The following is a 17,472-nucleotide window of genomic DNA, read 5'->3' as shown; positions in this document are numbered from 1 at the left end:
GCACTACCTCCATATATATTATGGTACCATTTCCTATAGAGGTATTTTGAAACATTAAAAATTTGGAAGCTGGAAGCATGGAGGAAGTATTTACAGTTTTATGATCATTATTACTACATGTTGTACTATATGAGATGATTCATAATTGTCAATGGCATTTATTAGCAAGTACTAATTGTAAACTAGCATCATTTTGAAAATCTATATCATCGGATTTAGCCATGTTAACATCTTTTTTTCAATAACAGCTGGTTCTGTACAAACAGATTTACCACTGGATCCAATAAACCTTATCGCTATTTGTCCGTCATTACTGGACATCCCAAAAGTTCCCGTAAAATTTTGACGTCATAATAAAAAATATCTGACGCCACAATGGAAAAGTAAACATACGATACCGGAAATACCCGAAGTAACTTGCACGAGAGGCACTGTTATTGGTTTTTTGCACGAGACGCCCCTGATATGGGTTATCATCCCGGGTGGGAAATTATGGCTTGTGTACTTCCGTTCATTACACATATGCAAAAGCTATCATATTAATGCTAAGTATATGATAAATATTAGTTATACGTCCTTGACTGAAGCAAATAAAAATTGAAAAATAAATTTGATCGAAAATTTAGTCAATATTATGCATAGATACCAGTCCTGTTGACACAAACACCAATGTCGTGATATAGAAGTTCCTTCATAATATAAATTCCAAATATACGTTTTCACCTGTGTTTTTAGAGAAGAAATTTATTCGGATCGATATTCGTTATTCGCCGATAAAGTTTTATGATTATTAAAAACCGCTTCAGCATTTTCATTAAACCGGAAGTTGTTTTCTCTCAAGACATCGATTATCACATGATAATTTTACAAATTCAATATTTCATTGCAAAATGGTAAGTATGTATTTAAGAATTGCCTGAATACCCCAAATGTTAAACAGTCACTAGTAAAGAACTGAACTTCTATAGGAATCGACTAAGAAAATTTGTTATTCGTCCTAAATGAACCACAATTTTACGGACCTGTAGGCTGTAGATACTTAATAGTGATTATTTTCGAAGACATTTGCCGGGTTCTTGGTTCTACATTGTACACTATATACATATACAACCAGTCTCATTGAAAATTGACATCAGATGAAAAGTCTCTAAAATTTCTATTTTCTATAACATTATCATAACGTTTTATTATGTAGATTTAACTTGTTTGGGTTGAAATTTATGTTGTAATCTTAATGTCCAGTGGCAAATATTACGTGCCTTTTCATGACAATAATGAGTATCATGAGGCATGATTATGATTAAGGAGTTTATCTAGCTTTTTATAGGTATTTGAGGCAGGTGCTACCTGATGGGCTCTTGGAGGTTATTCAGACATGTTTGTTTAAATAATTCATCCTCGTGATCATCTTTTTCTGTAATCAGATATGCAAATTTGCAAGTTATCATGTGCTCTTCAGATACAAATTCGATGGAAATTGTATGCTTCATTAAGATTTTTTCTGAAAAATTTCAAAAAGGAATGAAAAATTGGAAAAGGTTTAAATTAATCAACTGCCATGATATTGAAGGTCTTTCAGGTCATTGATAGAAATATTTAAATCAACCCTTCTACAAATTATGCTACTTTCTGGAGCTTAAAACAGAAAAAATAAAAGTTTTAGCATGCACAAGCTTAGAATATACAATTAATCCTATCTGTAAACATGATTCAGTCAGAGCTCAAACATAGTTTTTTTTTTTTACTTTTGCCTTTCAAGAGTTTTATCTTTTATGGCTAGCTCATACCTGTCAACTGACCCTTATCCTGCGGGTCACACCCGAGAATTTTACCCCATACCCGGGATTTTTTAAATACCCACGAGTCATAAAATAACCCGGGAATTCAGAAAAATGACCCGTTTTCTCTCGGATTGTTGAGCCTTTAGACTGATTTCATACGTGATTTTCCTTTGAAATACCGGCAAATTCGTAATTCTTCCTGGACAAGAAGTTTAACTAGCTGTGTTAACTGTCAAATTAAGTGACCCATTAAGTGCATGGCTTCACTTGACAACTTTGGTGACAAACACACTGTTAATTAACACCAATTGTCTATTTCAAAGTTGTTTGACAATAAATTTGAGTTACTTCCCCTTTTTTGTTAACGTTCACAATATACTCCTTAATTTTATTGTTTTTTTTTGTAAAAAGATTAAATCTAAAACAAATTGAGTGCAAATACATATCAGAATATTACTTTCTTTTATTTTTATACGACCGCAAAAATGTGGTATGACGTTGGCGTCGTCTTCATCGAAGACACATTGGTTTTCGCACTCGAACTTTAGTTTAAGTGAATGGATCTCTATGAAATTTTACCATAAGGTTCAATACCACAAAAGGAAGGTTGGGATTTATTTTGGGGGTTATGGTACCAACAGTTAAGGAATTAGGGGCCAAAAATAAGCATTTTTGTAACTTCCAGACATAACTTGTGTGTTAGTATATGGATTTTTCTGACATTGTACCACAAGGTTCCATATCACACAGGGAATGCTGGGATTGATTTTGGGGGTAATTGCCTCAAAATTTTAGGAATTAGGGGCCAAAAAAGGGGCAAAAAAACAAGCATTTTTCTTGTTTCATGACAATAACTTGTGTGTACATTTGTAAGTGTATGGATCTTTCTGAAATTGTACTACAAGGTTTCATATCACAAAGGGAAAGCTGGAATTGAGTTTGGGGGTAATTGCCCAAAGCGTTTAGGAATAAGGGGCCAAAAATAATCATTTTTCTAGTTTCCAGACAATAACTTGTATTCAAGTGTATGGATCTCTCTGAAATTGTACTGCAAGGTACCATACCACAAAGGGAATTGATTTTGGGGGTAATTGCTTCAAAATTTTAGGAATTAGGGGCAAAAAAAGGGACAAAAAAACAAGCATTTTTCTAGTTTCAGGACAATAACTTGTGTGTAAGTGTATGGATCTTTATGAAATTGTACTACAAGGTTCCATATATCAAATTAAAAGGGAAAGCTGGGTTTGAGTTTGGGGGTTATTGCCCTAAACATTTAGGAATTTGGGGCCAAAAAACAAGCATTTTTCTAGTTTCCAGACAATAACTTGTGTTCAAGTGTATGGATCTCTCTGAAATTGTACTGCAGGTACCATACCACAAAGGGAAGGCTGGGATTGATTTTGGGGTGATGAATCAAAAGGGGGTTCAAAAAATTTGGGGGGGGATTTTTTTTTCTTTAAAATTTTCCATTTTAAATTGGTTATTTCTGATTAATATATACAAACAAATAAGAATGATATGGTTTGAATAGGTAAATTAAAATTTTTTAAGTTCTTAGACCACATTCATTCTGTGTCAGAAACCTGTGCTGTGTCAAATATTTAATCACAATCCAAATTCAGTGCTGTATCAAGCTTGAATGTTGTGTCCATACTTGCCCCAACTGTTCAGGGTTTGACCTCTGTGGCCGTATCAAGCTGCGCCCAGCGGAGCATTTTATTCTACCTTAAAACAATTAAAAATTATTTTGAAAATTATTTTTTTTATCTCTACTTCCATTTAAAGCTTCTTTTTTTTTTTATGGTATTCCAATATCAACAAACTTTGAGAATCTGCACATACATCTGATACATACTAGGAAACAAGTAGCTTGAGAATTGATTTAAAACTATGAATGAAACAAGAAGAGGGGGTATGGCCATGATGGCTTTGCTTGAAATGACAAAGTATGACACATTAATATTGACTTATTGTGCAAGGAAAAAATAAAATTAAAAGTTTAAAATTATTTTCAGTTAGTAGTACTTCACCATGTGAACATATTTTGGAAACTGTTCGATTTAAAATATAAAGAAATGTCCCCTAAATACTTAAATTCAGTTTAAAAAAGTTTGTATGCGTTATGACCTAATATTTTCTTCTTCAATGTAGGTCATGACCTGTATTTTCATTTTCATAGGTTGACAGGTATGGTCTAGCTATTGGTTATTGATTGATTAGACAATGCTACTTTATGCTGTTTCCATGCAATAACTTTTTAACCAAGGCCTTTCAAATTTAAATCTATTGTAACTGATTACTTAATGGATGCAAAGTTTGATAGTGACGATTTTTACTTTTGCTGTTTATGAGTTGTGGTCTTTGATTGATTGGAAAATGGCACTTCAAGTTGTTTCTGTGCTATAGAACCATTCAACAAATGCTTTCAAATTTTAATATGTTGTTCCTGATGACAAAATAGATTAGGCCAAGGCTTTTTATGCCCCCGTCGTAGCGGTGGGGGCATTAAGTTTTACCCTTGTCCGTCTGTACGTACGTCCCAAAATTGTTTTTGTTCTCTAACTTGAGTTTGCCTCAACCAAATGTTATGAAACTTATACACAATGCTTATTACAATGTACCACAAAACACAGATCAAGTTTGAATTTTGGTGGCGTCACTTTTACCGTTCTAGAGTTATGCCCCTTTATAAATGGAAAAATTGCATTTTGTCAGCTCTAGCCTTATCTAAAGTTTGTAAAATCATACGTATTAAGGAATGTTTACAATTCTCTTTTATATTGAAAAAATAACAAGCAGTGTGATAATATTTAGATGAACTGGGTTGTGAAAATAGTCCAAAATACTAGGGTATGAACAATTATTTATATTAGTAAAGAAATTATGAGCAAGAATATTCATTACAAAATACAAATGTCTGTAAAATTATATTTTTAGGCTGGTGGTTTAGACAGAGCTAAAAGTAGTCTACCAAAGATCAAAGATGAAGAAAGAGAATCTATTTTTGGCAATGTGTTTGCTGTTTCTGGACCAGGTAACATTTTTTATTTACCATGTTAACCTCAACTACAATGCAATAAAATCATTTACATCCGTTTGATCATCCACAGCCAGTCTAAGAAACCTAGTAATTGACCTTTTTGTTGACCCACAGCATATAATTTAGTGTGCTCTTTGGCATAAAATGAAGATCACAAGTTGTCTTAATGATCAGTTATACTACTTGTTGCAAAGACGAATCTAAGAGAATATAAGATACCTACATGTATTATATAATTTTATGTCAGAATTTTATTATGCCCCCGCCGTAGTGGAGGGGGCTTTAAGTTTTACCCTTGTCCGTCTGTACGTACGTACGTCCCAAAATTGGTTTCCGATCTCTAACTTAAGTTTGCCATAACCTAATGTTATGAAACTTATACACAATGCTTATTACCACCAAATGCAGATGAATTTTGATTTTTGGTAGGGTCACTCTAACCGTTCTAGAGTTATGCCCCTTTATAAATGGAAAATTTACAAAATTTTTAGTTTCCGTTCTCTAACTAAGTTTGACTCAACCAAATGTTATGAAACTTATGTACAATGCTTATTACCACAAAATACAGATCAAGTTTGAATTTTGGTGGCGTCACTTCAACCGTTCTAGAGTTATGCCTCTTTATAAATGGAAAAATTGCAGAATTTTTAGTTTCCATTCTCTAACTTAAGTTGCCTCAACCAAATGTTATGAAACTTATACACAATGCTTTTTACCACAAAACACAGATGAAGTTGAATTTTGGTGGCGTCACTTTAATCATTATCGAGTTATGCCCCTTTATAAATAAAAAAAATTGCAAAATTTTTAGTTTCAGTTCTGTAACTTAAGTTTGCCCCAACCAAACATAATGAAACCTATACACAATACTTATTACCTTAAAACTCAGATCAAGTACAAATTTGGGTAGCGTCACTTTTATCGTTCTTGAGTTATGTCCCTTTATAATGTTGTATGCAAGCGGGGGCATCAGGACACATTATCCATTTATTTTTTAAATACTAATGTATATAACTTGATATTTAAGGGGGAATATTGGAAGCCTTGCACTTTCTCACCAAATCTCATTAAATCTACATTTCACACTTTATTGACTCAGCTCTTGTTTTCTAAGTGATCTTCATTCATGTAAATCTAAAATCATCAGTCCAAGAAAAGCAATAAGCAATAAGCTCTGTAGTTGGTGTATTCATAAAACAAAGTGTATAGTAATTCAATGTTCTGACTAACATAAAACACCTGCATTCATTTTGAATTCATGAATTTTGGCCTGAAGTAAAAGGGAACTATAGGTTACAATAACTTTCACATGTTCCATGAAAAGAAGATATACAGAAAATGAATAAATGTAAAATTGCAATAAAAGCAATGCCACATGCACATGATTTTTTTAGTGAGAAGAAAAGAATTAAAAAATACATACATGTGACATATGTATCTCTTAAAACTTTATACTGCATATTCTAAATTTATTTACTCATTGGATTTTATGTGACTCTGCTAGTTAAAGATATTGACCCAAACATCCAAGAAGTTAAGCAGTTACAGTACAAAAAGCCTTTTACAGCTGCACTGTATCTCTGTGGAATCAATCATTTTCATGGATACTTGATTTTGTGGTTAAAACACATCCTGAATACACACCTTTGCAGTACTATGTGTATTTTGTAGAATAATACTGATGTACATGCAAGGAATAACAAGTAATAATGAGTCCTCAATGTAAATGTTACTTCTTCAGATATAAGTATAATATATTTGCATATTTTGTTTTATACAGTCGTTGTGGCACAGAAGATGGCAGGGGCTGCTATGTACGAGTTGGTTCGAGTCGGTCATTCAGAATTAGTGGGAGAGATCATTCGATTGGAAGGTGACATGGCAACCATCCAGGTTTATGAAGACACCTGTATCCTTAAATGTGTACATATGTACTCAGTGGTTTTGCAATACAAAAAACTTATGTGAATTAATAATTAAAAGATATGATTTTATGCATTTTATACCCCGGTAGCTTAAAGAAATTGTTCTCAAATCCTAACAGAGGTTGAAATATCAGCCCACCCACTTGTGATGTATAAATATCAGCCCACCCGCTTGTGATATGTAAATATCAGCCACCCGCTTGTGATATGTAAATTTCAGCCCATCCGCTTGAGATATAATATCTGCATAATTCCCTCATCTAGACGTATACCAACAGATGGAAATAATAACAGCCATTTTACTATACATCAGCCGATTTTTTTTAGAAACTGAGTACTATTACGAAATCCTTTTATATGTGTCAAGTGTGTAGTTGCATTGTCAGCAATTCTTTAAAAAATGTTGAAGAAGTATTAAGACTTTTTGTTTTTTTAAGGGGTATTGTAAACCTTAAATTTAGATCTGTCAACACAAGAATTGAAGAATAAAATTTTTACATTGTTTCTGTAATTATATATTTATTTCTAAATACTTAAGCTCAATGGTTTGTTATTTCCACCTTAACACCTGCACAGCTGGTGTAACTGTTGGAGATCCTGTGTTACGAACAGGAAAACCTCTATCTGTAGAATTAGGTCCTGGAATTATGGGTAGTATTTTTGATGGTAAGTATAATCTACATTTAAAATGAAAATAAGTCTTATGATGCTGTGGGTTTGTTTGTTTTAAACCTCATGGTATTGATTTGTGCGATGCATTTACATTTTGTATATGTACATTTTGTACACGAATAGGAAAAATGAATCGCTAAATTTTGATAACTGTACAATGGCTAACACTAAGAATGCAAGTTTCTGTAATTCAAGATCAAGATGGCATTACATTTATTGACTGGTTGTTGTTTGTAAAGTGGGTTGACAGGGATGAAGGGCATGAAATTTTGACTGCCTGCCCATCATCTGATTTAATCCACCTCACTCCATTACCGAGGGTCTTTGTGGGGGGGGGGGGTTCCTCCATTTCTGTATTCTTTAATTTTTTATGCCATTTTTCTCTATTCTTTATACTTTTTGTCCATTATTCTCCATTCTTTATATTTTAGCACCTCATTATGCTCTATTTTTTAATTTTTTTGTGTCCATTTTTCTCTATTCTTTATCTTTTTTGCCCATTATTCTCTATTCTGTATTCTGTATTCCCCATCCACACCATCATTACCTAACAGAAGTGAAAAAATGAAAAAAATTGTGAACTACTTAAAGATATATTATACTGGAGTGAAATACCCTAGCTTATACTGCAATCTGATTGATTATCTAGGCCTTGAGCTTGCCAGGGGATATGAGCCCATATTACCTGTGAACAAAAATGAAGATCAGAATGGTAATTAATATTTATATCTAGATACTCCAATATAATATAATTTTTATTCAGGCTAAGGTGATATACAACACTGACAGGATACATGAGCCCATACATACATATCATTGGTGTAGATCCTGATTAACATAAAGTATACAATCATTATTTAGATGTTAACATATATTTATCAAAAGTCTGAATTTTTGTTATTGTCATTTCATGATAAATTTATTAATTCCAGGTATTCAAAGACCTCTGGCAGACATTTGTGATATCACACAGAGTATTTATATACCTAAAGGTATAAACACACCAGCATTAGACAAAAATAAAAAATGGGAGTTTGAACCTCAAGGCAATATCAGAGTAAGTTCTTTAGTAAATGGTGCAAAATTTACCATCTACTCTTTATTGGGTATATTTTTTTTCACACATGGAAAAAAAAGGAAGTGACATATTATCCTTGTAGTGACATGAAATCTTATGGATTTAAAAAAAAAATGATAACCATGTTTAAAGTTGTGTCTTAAGTGGTATGACTGGAGATTCCTTTCTTGTTTGTAACGAAAGTTGTGTCTTAAGTGGTATGACTGGAGATTCCTTTCTTGTTTGTAACGAAAGTTGTGAAAAAGATGCATATAGAAATTTAAAGAAAAAAAAATATTGAAAATTATAGTACTACGGTAAAAAAATTATAGTTCTGATGTCACAGTGCTAAAAACGTATGTGATTTCCAGGGTTGTTATAAAAGAACTGTATATGTGATTGTAACTGACAATATCCTTATACATTGTATTTTTCATTACAGGTTGGTAGTCATATAACTGGAGGTGATATTTATGGAGTTGTATATGAAAATATTCTAGTCAAACACAAAATCATGTTACCACCCAGAGCAAAGGGCAAGGTCACATGGATAGCTGATCCAGGTTGTTACGATGTTAATGTAAGTCAAACTCGCTGTTATATGGCAGGGTCACATGGTTGCACAGCATTTTGATATATTTATAGAGAATAAAGAATACAGATAGCCATAAAGGAGAAGGAAACCACATTTTAATATTATTGTGGATGCTGCCAGTAAATGTTGACATCTAAAAATTATTTTTTGGCAAACAAAGATTCATTTAGCTAAATTTGACAATCATCAATGCATTACACACATTGACAGTTATGAAAATATTATTCTAACTCGGATGTTATGGAAACGTTAATACCGGAATGGAAGCTGTGACAAAGAAAAGTACACATTTTTTGCTGTTTTATATCATAGAGTCCCACAAAATGTTGCAACCCTCAAAATGGCAAAAAATTCAAAATGGAAAACTATTTTTAGGAGTACAGCTGTCGTTTGCAAGGATATTAAAAAAAATGCTTACACTTTTCTATACAAATCATTGTTTTTAAATACACATTTTATTTTTCAGGATGTTATTTTAGAAACAGAATTTGATGGTGAAAAATCTAAATTTACCATGTTACAAGTATGGCCTGTACGTACAGTTCGTCCTGTGACAGAGAAATTAGCTGGTAATTACCCACTACTCACAGGACAGAGAGTGTTAGATGCTCTTTTCCCGTAAGTATTAACAACTCTTAACTTCAAGTCCAATTGTGTTGTGTTTACATGTGTTTACAATTGCTTTTCATGTTTACATTTAGATCTATTTTTCAGCATACAATGTTTCTTTTTTTAAATTTCCCAGAAGGTTTCACAAATGTAATTACTTCACTAGTTTAGTGAAAAAGAGATTTATAAACTTGTAATATTTTATTATCAAAACTTAACATTGCCGAATGAGTCAAGCAACACCCAGAAAAAACAGCTAAAATCAGCTTAAATAGTCTTTTTTGCAATAAAAACAACTGATAGACATTCCCACACATGTCTGTAGCATGTGCTTCTCCATACTACAGTGTAAACTAAAAATACAGATTTTGTTAATTGTTTAATTTATGGTTTCTCTGTTCCCGTGAAATCAATAGAAGTGATCATGGCACTAATAGTAATAAATGCACATTAAAATCGTCAGTTAAAAACATTACACAATTTGAAATAATGTATATGTGTAGATTGACAGAAGCTAGATCTAAATATATCAAGAGGAAAAATGAAAGTAAAAAGCACATGAAATGTATGGAAAGAGTTAATGAACCCGAAATTGACATTACCTATTCTTGTTGATTTTATTCAGATGTGTACAGGGTGGAACAACAGCTATCCCAGGTGCTTTCGGATGTGGTAAAACTGTAATCTCGCAATCTTTGTCTAAATATAGTAACAGTGATGTCATTGTCTACGTAGGATGTGGAGAAAGAGGAAATGAAATGTCTGAAGTACTGCGAGATTTCCCTGAGGTAATAACAATCATTATGCATAATTTACAGAAATTAAAACTATTCAGGGTTGAATATCATGGATTTGTTATAAATGAAAAGCATGAAAATGTTTACCTGGGGAGTAAATAACCAAATAATCTGACAGAACTATAAATATGGCATCAGTATATTAGCTTTATCCTCTAAAAATAACTGCACCTTGACCTACTTATATGTACTTATAGAAATAAGACAATATAGTATGATTGCCAACGAGACAACTCTCTATCAGAGACCAAGTGACGTAGAAGTATATTATTCATTCTTTTTAACATTTAGCTAAGCATACACCAATTATACACATGTATTTGTAAACAGTGTTATATCATGTAGAAAATAACTAAATCTATGTTTTAATTTTTTCAGTTGACTATGGAAGTTGATGGAAAACCAGAAAGTATTATGAAGAGAACAGCTTTGGTTGCCAATACATCAAACATGCCTGTAGCTGCTAGAGAAGCTTCTATTTATACTGGTTAGTATAGTCATACCTCAAATATTTTATGTCTATTATACTACTTTTTCCTGTAGGAGAATCTCTTTCCTGGAAAGAAATATGTTTTCAGTACAAAAGTTCTTTGCTGATATCTTTTTTGAGGAGTAAAAATCAGAATGTTTTATTTGCCAGGTAAAAATGAACTGGCTAATTTGAAATTTAAGTTACATAACATAAAAGCATGCAGGGTTACTTATAAGCTGCCATCAATCAATCAATCAACCTTCAAACATGTCCCTTAAATACCTTTAAATATATAAAGCACACATTGGATAGTAGATTTTACATTATATGTAATCATATTTTTTAGGTATTACATTATCTGAGTACTTCAGAGATATGGGCTACAATGTATCCATGATGGCCGATTCTACGTCTAGATGGGCTGAAGCTTTGAGAGAAATTTCTGGTCGTTTGGCTGAAATGCCTGCCGAGTCTGGTTACCCAGCATACCTTGCTGCTAGATTGGCTTCCTTTTATGAAAGAGCTGGTCGTGTGAAATGTCTGGGTAATCCGTCTAGAGAGGGCAGTGTCAGTATTGTAGGAGCGTAAGTAAAAAACAATTGATAAAACTGAAGAATTAATTGGAACTCTTTCGTTCTTTGCACAAGTACAATAGTACAAATAAACATTGATACACCCACACAAGGAGAGCATGTGCAGTCATGGATGTTGTATTTTGATTGAACATGAAACATCACTTTTGATAATCGAGTAATTGGTTCTATCAATCAAAATGATGGCATTCTTATGAAACAATAATAAAATGTGATATTTCAGATATACTGAAAAATTGCATGCAAATTCTATTCCATGTTTTTGTCTTACAATCTATGGAAAGTCATTTGTCATGAAAATTTCTATACTTTGAACAAGCAGGAGCAAACAACATACTGTACCGTTGATTTTATTCAAGTCCTTATTATTTGTCCATTTTGATTGCACAAAACATTGTACTAAAATATTCCCTGTTATCATAGCACACTATGTTGAGCACACACTGAATAGGAATCCTATATGATTTAAGTTTGGCACACAGTTTTTCAGAATTTATATAATTATTGATTTATTTTTTTCAGTGTGTCTCCACCTGGTGGTGATTTCTCAGATCCTGTAACTTCAGCTACCTTGAGTATCGTACAGGTGTTTTGGGGTTTAGATAAGAAACTTGCTCAACGTAAACATTTCCCATCTATTAATTGGTTGATTAGTCACAGTAAATACACAAGAGCATTAGATGAGTTCTATGATAAAAATTTCAATGACTTTGTGCCACTAAGGAAGAAGGTAAGTTGTGTTCTTAATGTTTTAGACATTTTGTAGGAGATTGAAGTTTCTGAGGGTCTGGATGGGGATTACAGTATAGAGAATAATGTGCAAATTAAAGGGCGAACAAAGTAAAGAGAAGAGAAAAATAGGCAAAAAAAAAAGGAGAATAATTGGGTGCTAAGGTATGATGAAAAGAAAATAATTGTAATGGGCAAAGAAAAAATAAAGAATAGAAAAAAATGCCTAAAGTATTAAAGAATCCGGACATGAGGGACCCCATCAAGACGCTCATTATTGTAACTTTCCATTTATTGAGACACTTTCAAAATGATATCTTGGAAGCTGTCAAGTATGCAAGTAACAATTATATTAAATTTTATACTTAAATGCCAAAGTATTCTTCCTATATTCAATTTATATAACACCTTTATACATTAGAATACATGAGAACTAAAATTATTTCAGTGTAAAGAAATTCTACAAGAAGAGGAAGAATTGTCAGAAATTGTACAGTTAGTAGGAAAGGTAACTACAAATAAATTAATGATTAAGATGGTATAATATATAGTGTGACAGCAAAGACAATATTGGCAGGAACTTTAAAATTGAAGGAAATTATTAGCCTTTAACAGTGAGCACAAGAAAACACATAAAATATAATAACAACATCTATTTGACCCTGAATTCTGCATTGTTTTTGGTCATCGTAGTAATAATGATACCCAAATTTAATTTCTGATAAACAGTAACCATGTATATATATATATACTAGTACAGACTTATGTAAGAACAAATAAATTTGTCAATGTTGAATGCTTTATAACTTATGTTTTAAATAATTGTAGGCATCCTTAGCAGAAGCAGATAAAATCACATTAGAAGTTGCCAAGTTAATTAAAGATGACTTTTTACAACAAAATGGTTACACACCTTATGACAGGTAAAATATTTATGTTTGAAATATGGATAGTCTTTACAGTATGAAAATCATTGTAAATGCATTCAAACAACTCGGCAAATTGATGGATGGATTGATGGCTGTTTAACGTCCAGTGGCAAATTAGAGAACCTGGTCATGTGATATAAATGATGTAAACCCTGCTTTGTACTAGACCGACACACTGAGCCATTTTTTTAACATGCTAGTTTACAAGGTAACTGTCCACAAGAAGACAATTTACCCTGCCTTAGGAAAATTGAGAATTTCTTTCTGACCACAACACTACACAAAATATCAACCTTGTAAACTTTCACCTCTTATACATGTATATACAAAAAGAAATTTCTTGTATTTGATACCTATGGTATTCTTCATTAAATGCAAAATGAAATATTATCATTCATATTGAGTCCTGTTAAAATCAGAACTACTGTAGTACACAAAAAAGACTTTTTGCAGCGAAGGGTTGCTATAGACTGACTTAATAGTTGACCTGAAAAAGAAAAATGATCAACATTTTTGCTATACCATTTAGAGGTTTTCTTCACCACCTAAAGATTTAATGGTGAATATACATGCATATCAAAATAATGGTCATTTTAAGTATAAGAATATTTTCATCATTTGTAAAAACAAGTGTACCAAATCCAGAGTCTGACAAGATTGTTAAGTTAAAGAAATAAATGCTGTCACTAAAAATTTAAATAATATTGTCAGGTTTAATTCTGCCAGTAAACAAAATATACTTTTACATAATGAATATTATAGATACCTATGAAATGTACTTTCTTTTTCAGATTTTGTCCATTTTACAAGACCGTTGGTATGCTGAAGAATATTATAGGTTTTTACGATATGGCTAAACATTCAATAGAGAGCACAGCACAGAGTGAAAACAAAGTAACATGGGCAATAATTAGGGACCAAATGAACGATTTATTGTATAAACTTAGCAGTATGAAATTTAAGGTATGAACTTTTTGGTTTTTTTTGTTATTTGCAAGGCCTAGTTGGCCGAGTTGTCTAAGTAGTTCAACTACTGTATCACTAGCCTGTCAACACTGAGGTTGTGAGTTCGAATCTAGCTTGTGGCAGGTGTGCTCGACTCCAATCTTAATTGACTAGGATTGTCAGTTTTCCTATCGAAGGTCAGTGGTTCTCTCCAGGCACTCCAGCTTCCTCCACCAATAAAAGCTGACTGCCATGAAATAGCACAATAGTGCTGAAAGTGGCCTTTAACATCAATTAATCAATCTATCATTCACAGACAATATCCAAAGGCAAGAGACATATTTCTTATTTTTCTAGCATTGTGATCACTATTTAATGTTATTTTTTACAGAATAGTTACTGATGAGTTTATCATTGGTATTTAGTATACAGTTGCAAATGGTGCTTATGTTAACTGTTGAAACTATGTCGAGCTTGGATTTTCCCTTGTGTAACCACATTATGAAAGTTAGAAATGCTGTTGTCTGTTCTATGGTTGGGTTGTTGTCTCTTTGACACATTCCCCATTTCCATTCTCAATTTTATTTAATAATCGTTGCTAAAACCAGTTAGAAAGGCCAAAACAAAAAACAAAAAAAAACTTGCTTACTGTACTTCTACTTCAATCAATAAAACTGGCAGCAAATTAAAATATTTATAACTTGTGTTTAGCTGCATATAATCAATCTAATTTTTATTTTTAGGATCCAGTAAAAGATGGAGAGAAGAAAATTAAATCAGAATATGAAGAATTGTATGAAGAACTTCAACAAGCATTCCGAAATTTAGAAGATTAAAATATAATTCAAACTTAATTCTGTTCTCCATGACTATTGTTATACTAATAATTACTGTATAGACTGCTAGTACATATACATCTAATGATCCAAGCAGGTTCTTGTTGACAATATTACTCAGAATTTTGTGTAACATAGAGTAGATGTGTTAGGATAAAATTTAGATAAAGGCAAGTAATGTCAGAAAAGTCGGATATTTTTGCTTTGGGTTAATCAAGATATTGAATCAAGGATTATTCAGGATTTTTTCTATAAATTAAAAAACAAATTATTTTACTCCATTTTGCCCTTTCTGCATACAATTTGCCATTTCTGCATTCAAAGGGTATTTTTATTTATTTATTCATATGTCAAGAATACCTTATCTTTGTAATTAAGATATCAATAAAGAATTGAGGGTGAAAAGTTTTAATATTTTTAGATAAGTTGCAGAACAAGTGTTTTACATAGTGATAAAAATAAAGTTTCAGGGAAGCTATTAGTTATGAGAAAAAAATAATTTATAAACATTCCATACTTATATATTAATTTCATATTAATATGTAAAATAAAGTTGGTCGATGTAAACACTGATCTGTATGATAAGCGGGTAAATGAATGCCAGGTTATGCTGTCAAAATAGCAGTAAAAATGATATTTGTTACAATTTATAATTTTATAGTTTCCAACAGAAAAAGTAATAGTAACAGTTTTTCTCTCATTTTATTTGCAAATTAATTCAATAAAAGATAGTTAAATAACATAGATCATAATTCGAAGTGCACCACAAATTTTATTTTGTAAATTCTATACTGTTACAAATCTTACTAGCAATAGATTCATCATTCAAAAAGGGAGATAATTCATATTTTACTGGAAAACTGACTGAAAATATAAACCATAAATCATGTGTACATAGTCACAATATAGAGTGTCAATGTGATTGAGAGAGTGTAGGAGGTACATGTGCATTGAAAGTATGAAATACCATTGAAATCCATAAATAAACTATTCAGCACCCCCTAAATGAGAACATTAAAGGATGAAATTCTAAAACAATAATTTCCCTATATTTTTTTGCTGAATTAGTTATGGATCTGTCTCTTTCAAGTAATTTTGTTTGAATTGATATAATTTATATAGCAATAGATAGATAGATATATATTTGGATATTTCTGTGATACATATGTGTATGTCTTAATTTAGTTAATTGTTTCATAAAATTAATTGTTTTCTATATTTTAATGTAAAGGAAATTCAAATTGCCTATATATGTCGGTTTGAATCTTAATCTTCATTCAATCTGAATATCCTAGATTATATAACAAAAATTAACATTTAGAGAACATAAATGGGAGAATGGTTGCCTTTATATAATATCTGTGAGTTCTAGTCAGTTGAACATATTGTTATGTTTAACATTCCAAAAAAATATGTTATCTTCAATTCTAAGTTGGCCCCTGTTTGGAAAAAAAAGTGACTGCCTTTAATTTATTGTAAAGCTCTTATTTAAATGTAATTAGAGACTACACTTCAATAATTTTTGGATTTATGATTTTTGATAAAAGGGAGGATCTGAACCATTCATTTATTAGTAAGACAGATTACACTTTGTGTGTAAATTTACCATAAGAATTGCACTATTTTGAAAGTTGAATTTAAATTACTGCTTCAATTAATTTGTGTAATAATATGTACTGTAGTTGTTGTTTTATTGTTTGATTAATGAATATGCATGATTACACAAATTATTTAATTGTTCATATTAACTCATTTGAATTTTCAAATCACATTAATATAACTAAAACTAATGCTGAGATACTTATTGCAGAAAACATTTAAAAAAAATTATGTTAATGATTTTCCCAAAAAATATTTCTGAGCTTTCAGGCCAATTCAGGGTAAATTTGAAGTTACGAAGTTGAAATTTCAAAACAACGATTCCTTTCCAAATCTGATTTTTACTGGAGGTTTTTTTTTTCATATTCTCATCATATTTAACGTTACATTAACCAGGCAACATTGTATAAGAAATATGTATTTGATGTTAGACATTTGTGTTTTATTTGTTAGACATATGTGTTACATTGTTTTCTACACCAGTACGTGTATGTTAGAAAAAGTGATGCAAAATTTACAATATATATATACTATCTGGTATCAATAATAAAAATTGAACACAATGTGTTTTGTTTCATTAAATAGAATTAAAGGATATACTATATTTGCTTTAAAAATGAATTCAGTGCTGTAAAAATGGAAAGGTCTCAAACAAGTTCAGACTGTATAACACAGATAATCAATAATTGTATATTGTTTCTTCGACTGATATAAGTTTAAACTAACTATCCAGTTTTGTGCTGAAATGTATCAGTGGTAACAAAATAAGGACACACATTGATAGGTTTCATGCAAAGGTTTTGTCAGTGAGGTATAGAAATAAGTGTTCAACAGCAAGTTTTTCTAACTATAAAATTTACTGGTACAAGGATTAGTCTTATTAGAAAAATGAC

The 17,472-nt window shown here is 31.4% G+C and overlaps 1 protein-coding gene across 1 annotated transcript; it reads left to right on the top strand.

Moving 5' to 3' along the window:
* Positions 1-834: 834 nt before the first annotated feature.
* Positions 835-17,142, top strand: LOC127700305 (V-type proton ATPase catalytic subunit A-like). The gene is made up of 15 exons (XM_052203717.1): positions 835-893; positions 4,719-4,815; positions 6,602-6,730; positions 7,323-7,412; positions 8,351-8,475; positions 8,918-9,055; positions 9,537-9,688; positions 10,305-10,467; positions 10,855-10,963; positions 11,295-11,532; positions 12,064-12,271; positions 12,719-12,778; positions 13,099-13,193; positions 13,991-14,162; positions 14,888-17,142. Exons 1-15 carry the CDS (start codon positions 891-893, stop codon positions 14,978-14,980), a joined length of 1,872 nt encoding a protein of 623 aa, XP_052059677.1. The 5' UTR covers positions 835-890; the 3' UTR covers positions 14,981-17,142.
* The last annotated feature ends 330 nt before the right edge of the window (positions 17,143-17,472 follow it).

The sequence above is a fragment of the Mytilus californianus genome, unplaced genomic scaffold (genome assembly GCF_021869535.1).
Source record: "Mytilus californianus isolate M0D057914Y unplaced genomic scaffold, xbMytCali1.0.p SCAF_5, whole genome shotgun sequence".
NCBI lineage: Eukaryota > Metazoa > Mollusca > Bivalvia > Mytilida > Mytilidae > Mytilus > Mytilus californianus.
Note: the sequence above shows the minus strand (reverse complement) of the source record. Positions and strands in the feature narration are given on the sequence as shown.

Coding starts and splice junctions, on each gene's coding strand:
- LOC127700305 (XM_052203717.1), top strand. Junction 7,413..8,350: donor TATGGGTAGTATTTTTGATG/GTAAGTATAATC, acceptor TATTAATTCCAG/GTATTCAAAGACCTCTGGCA. Junction 8,476..8,917: donor AACCTCAAGGCAATATCAGA/GTAAGTTCTTTA, acceptor TTTTCATTACAG/GTTGGTAGTCATATAACTGG.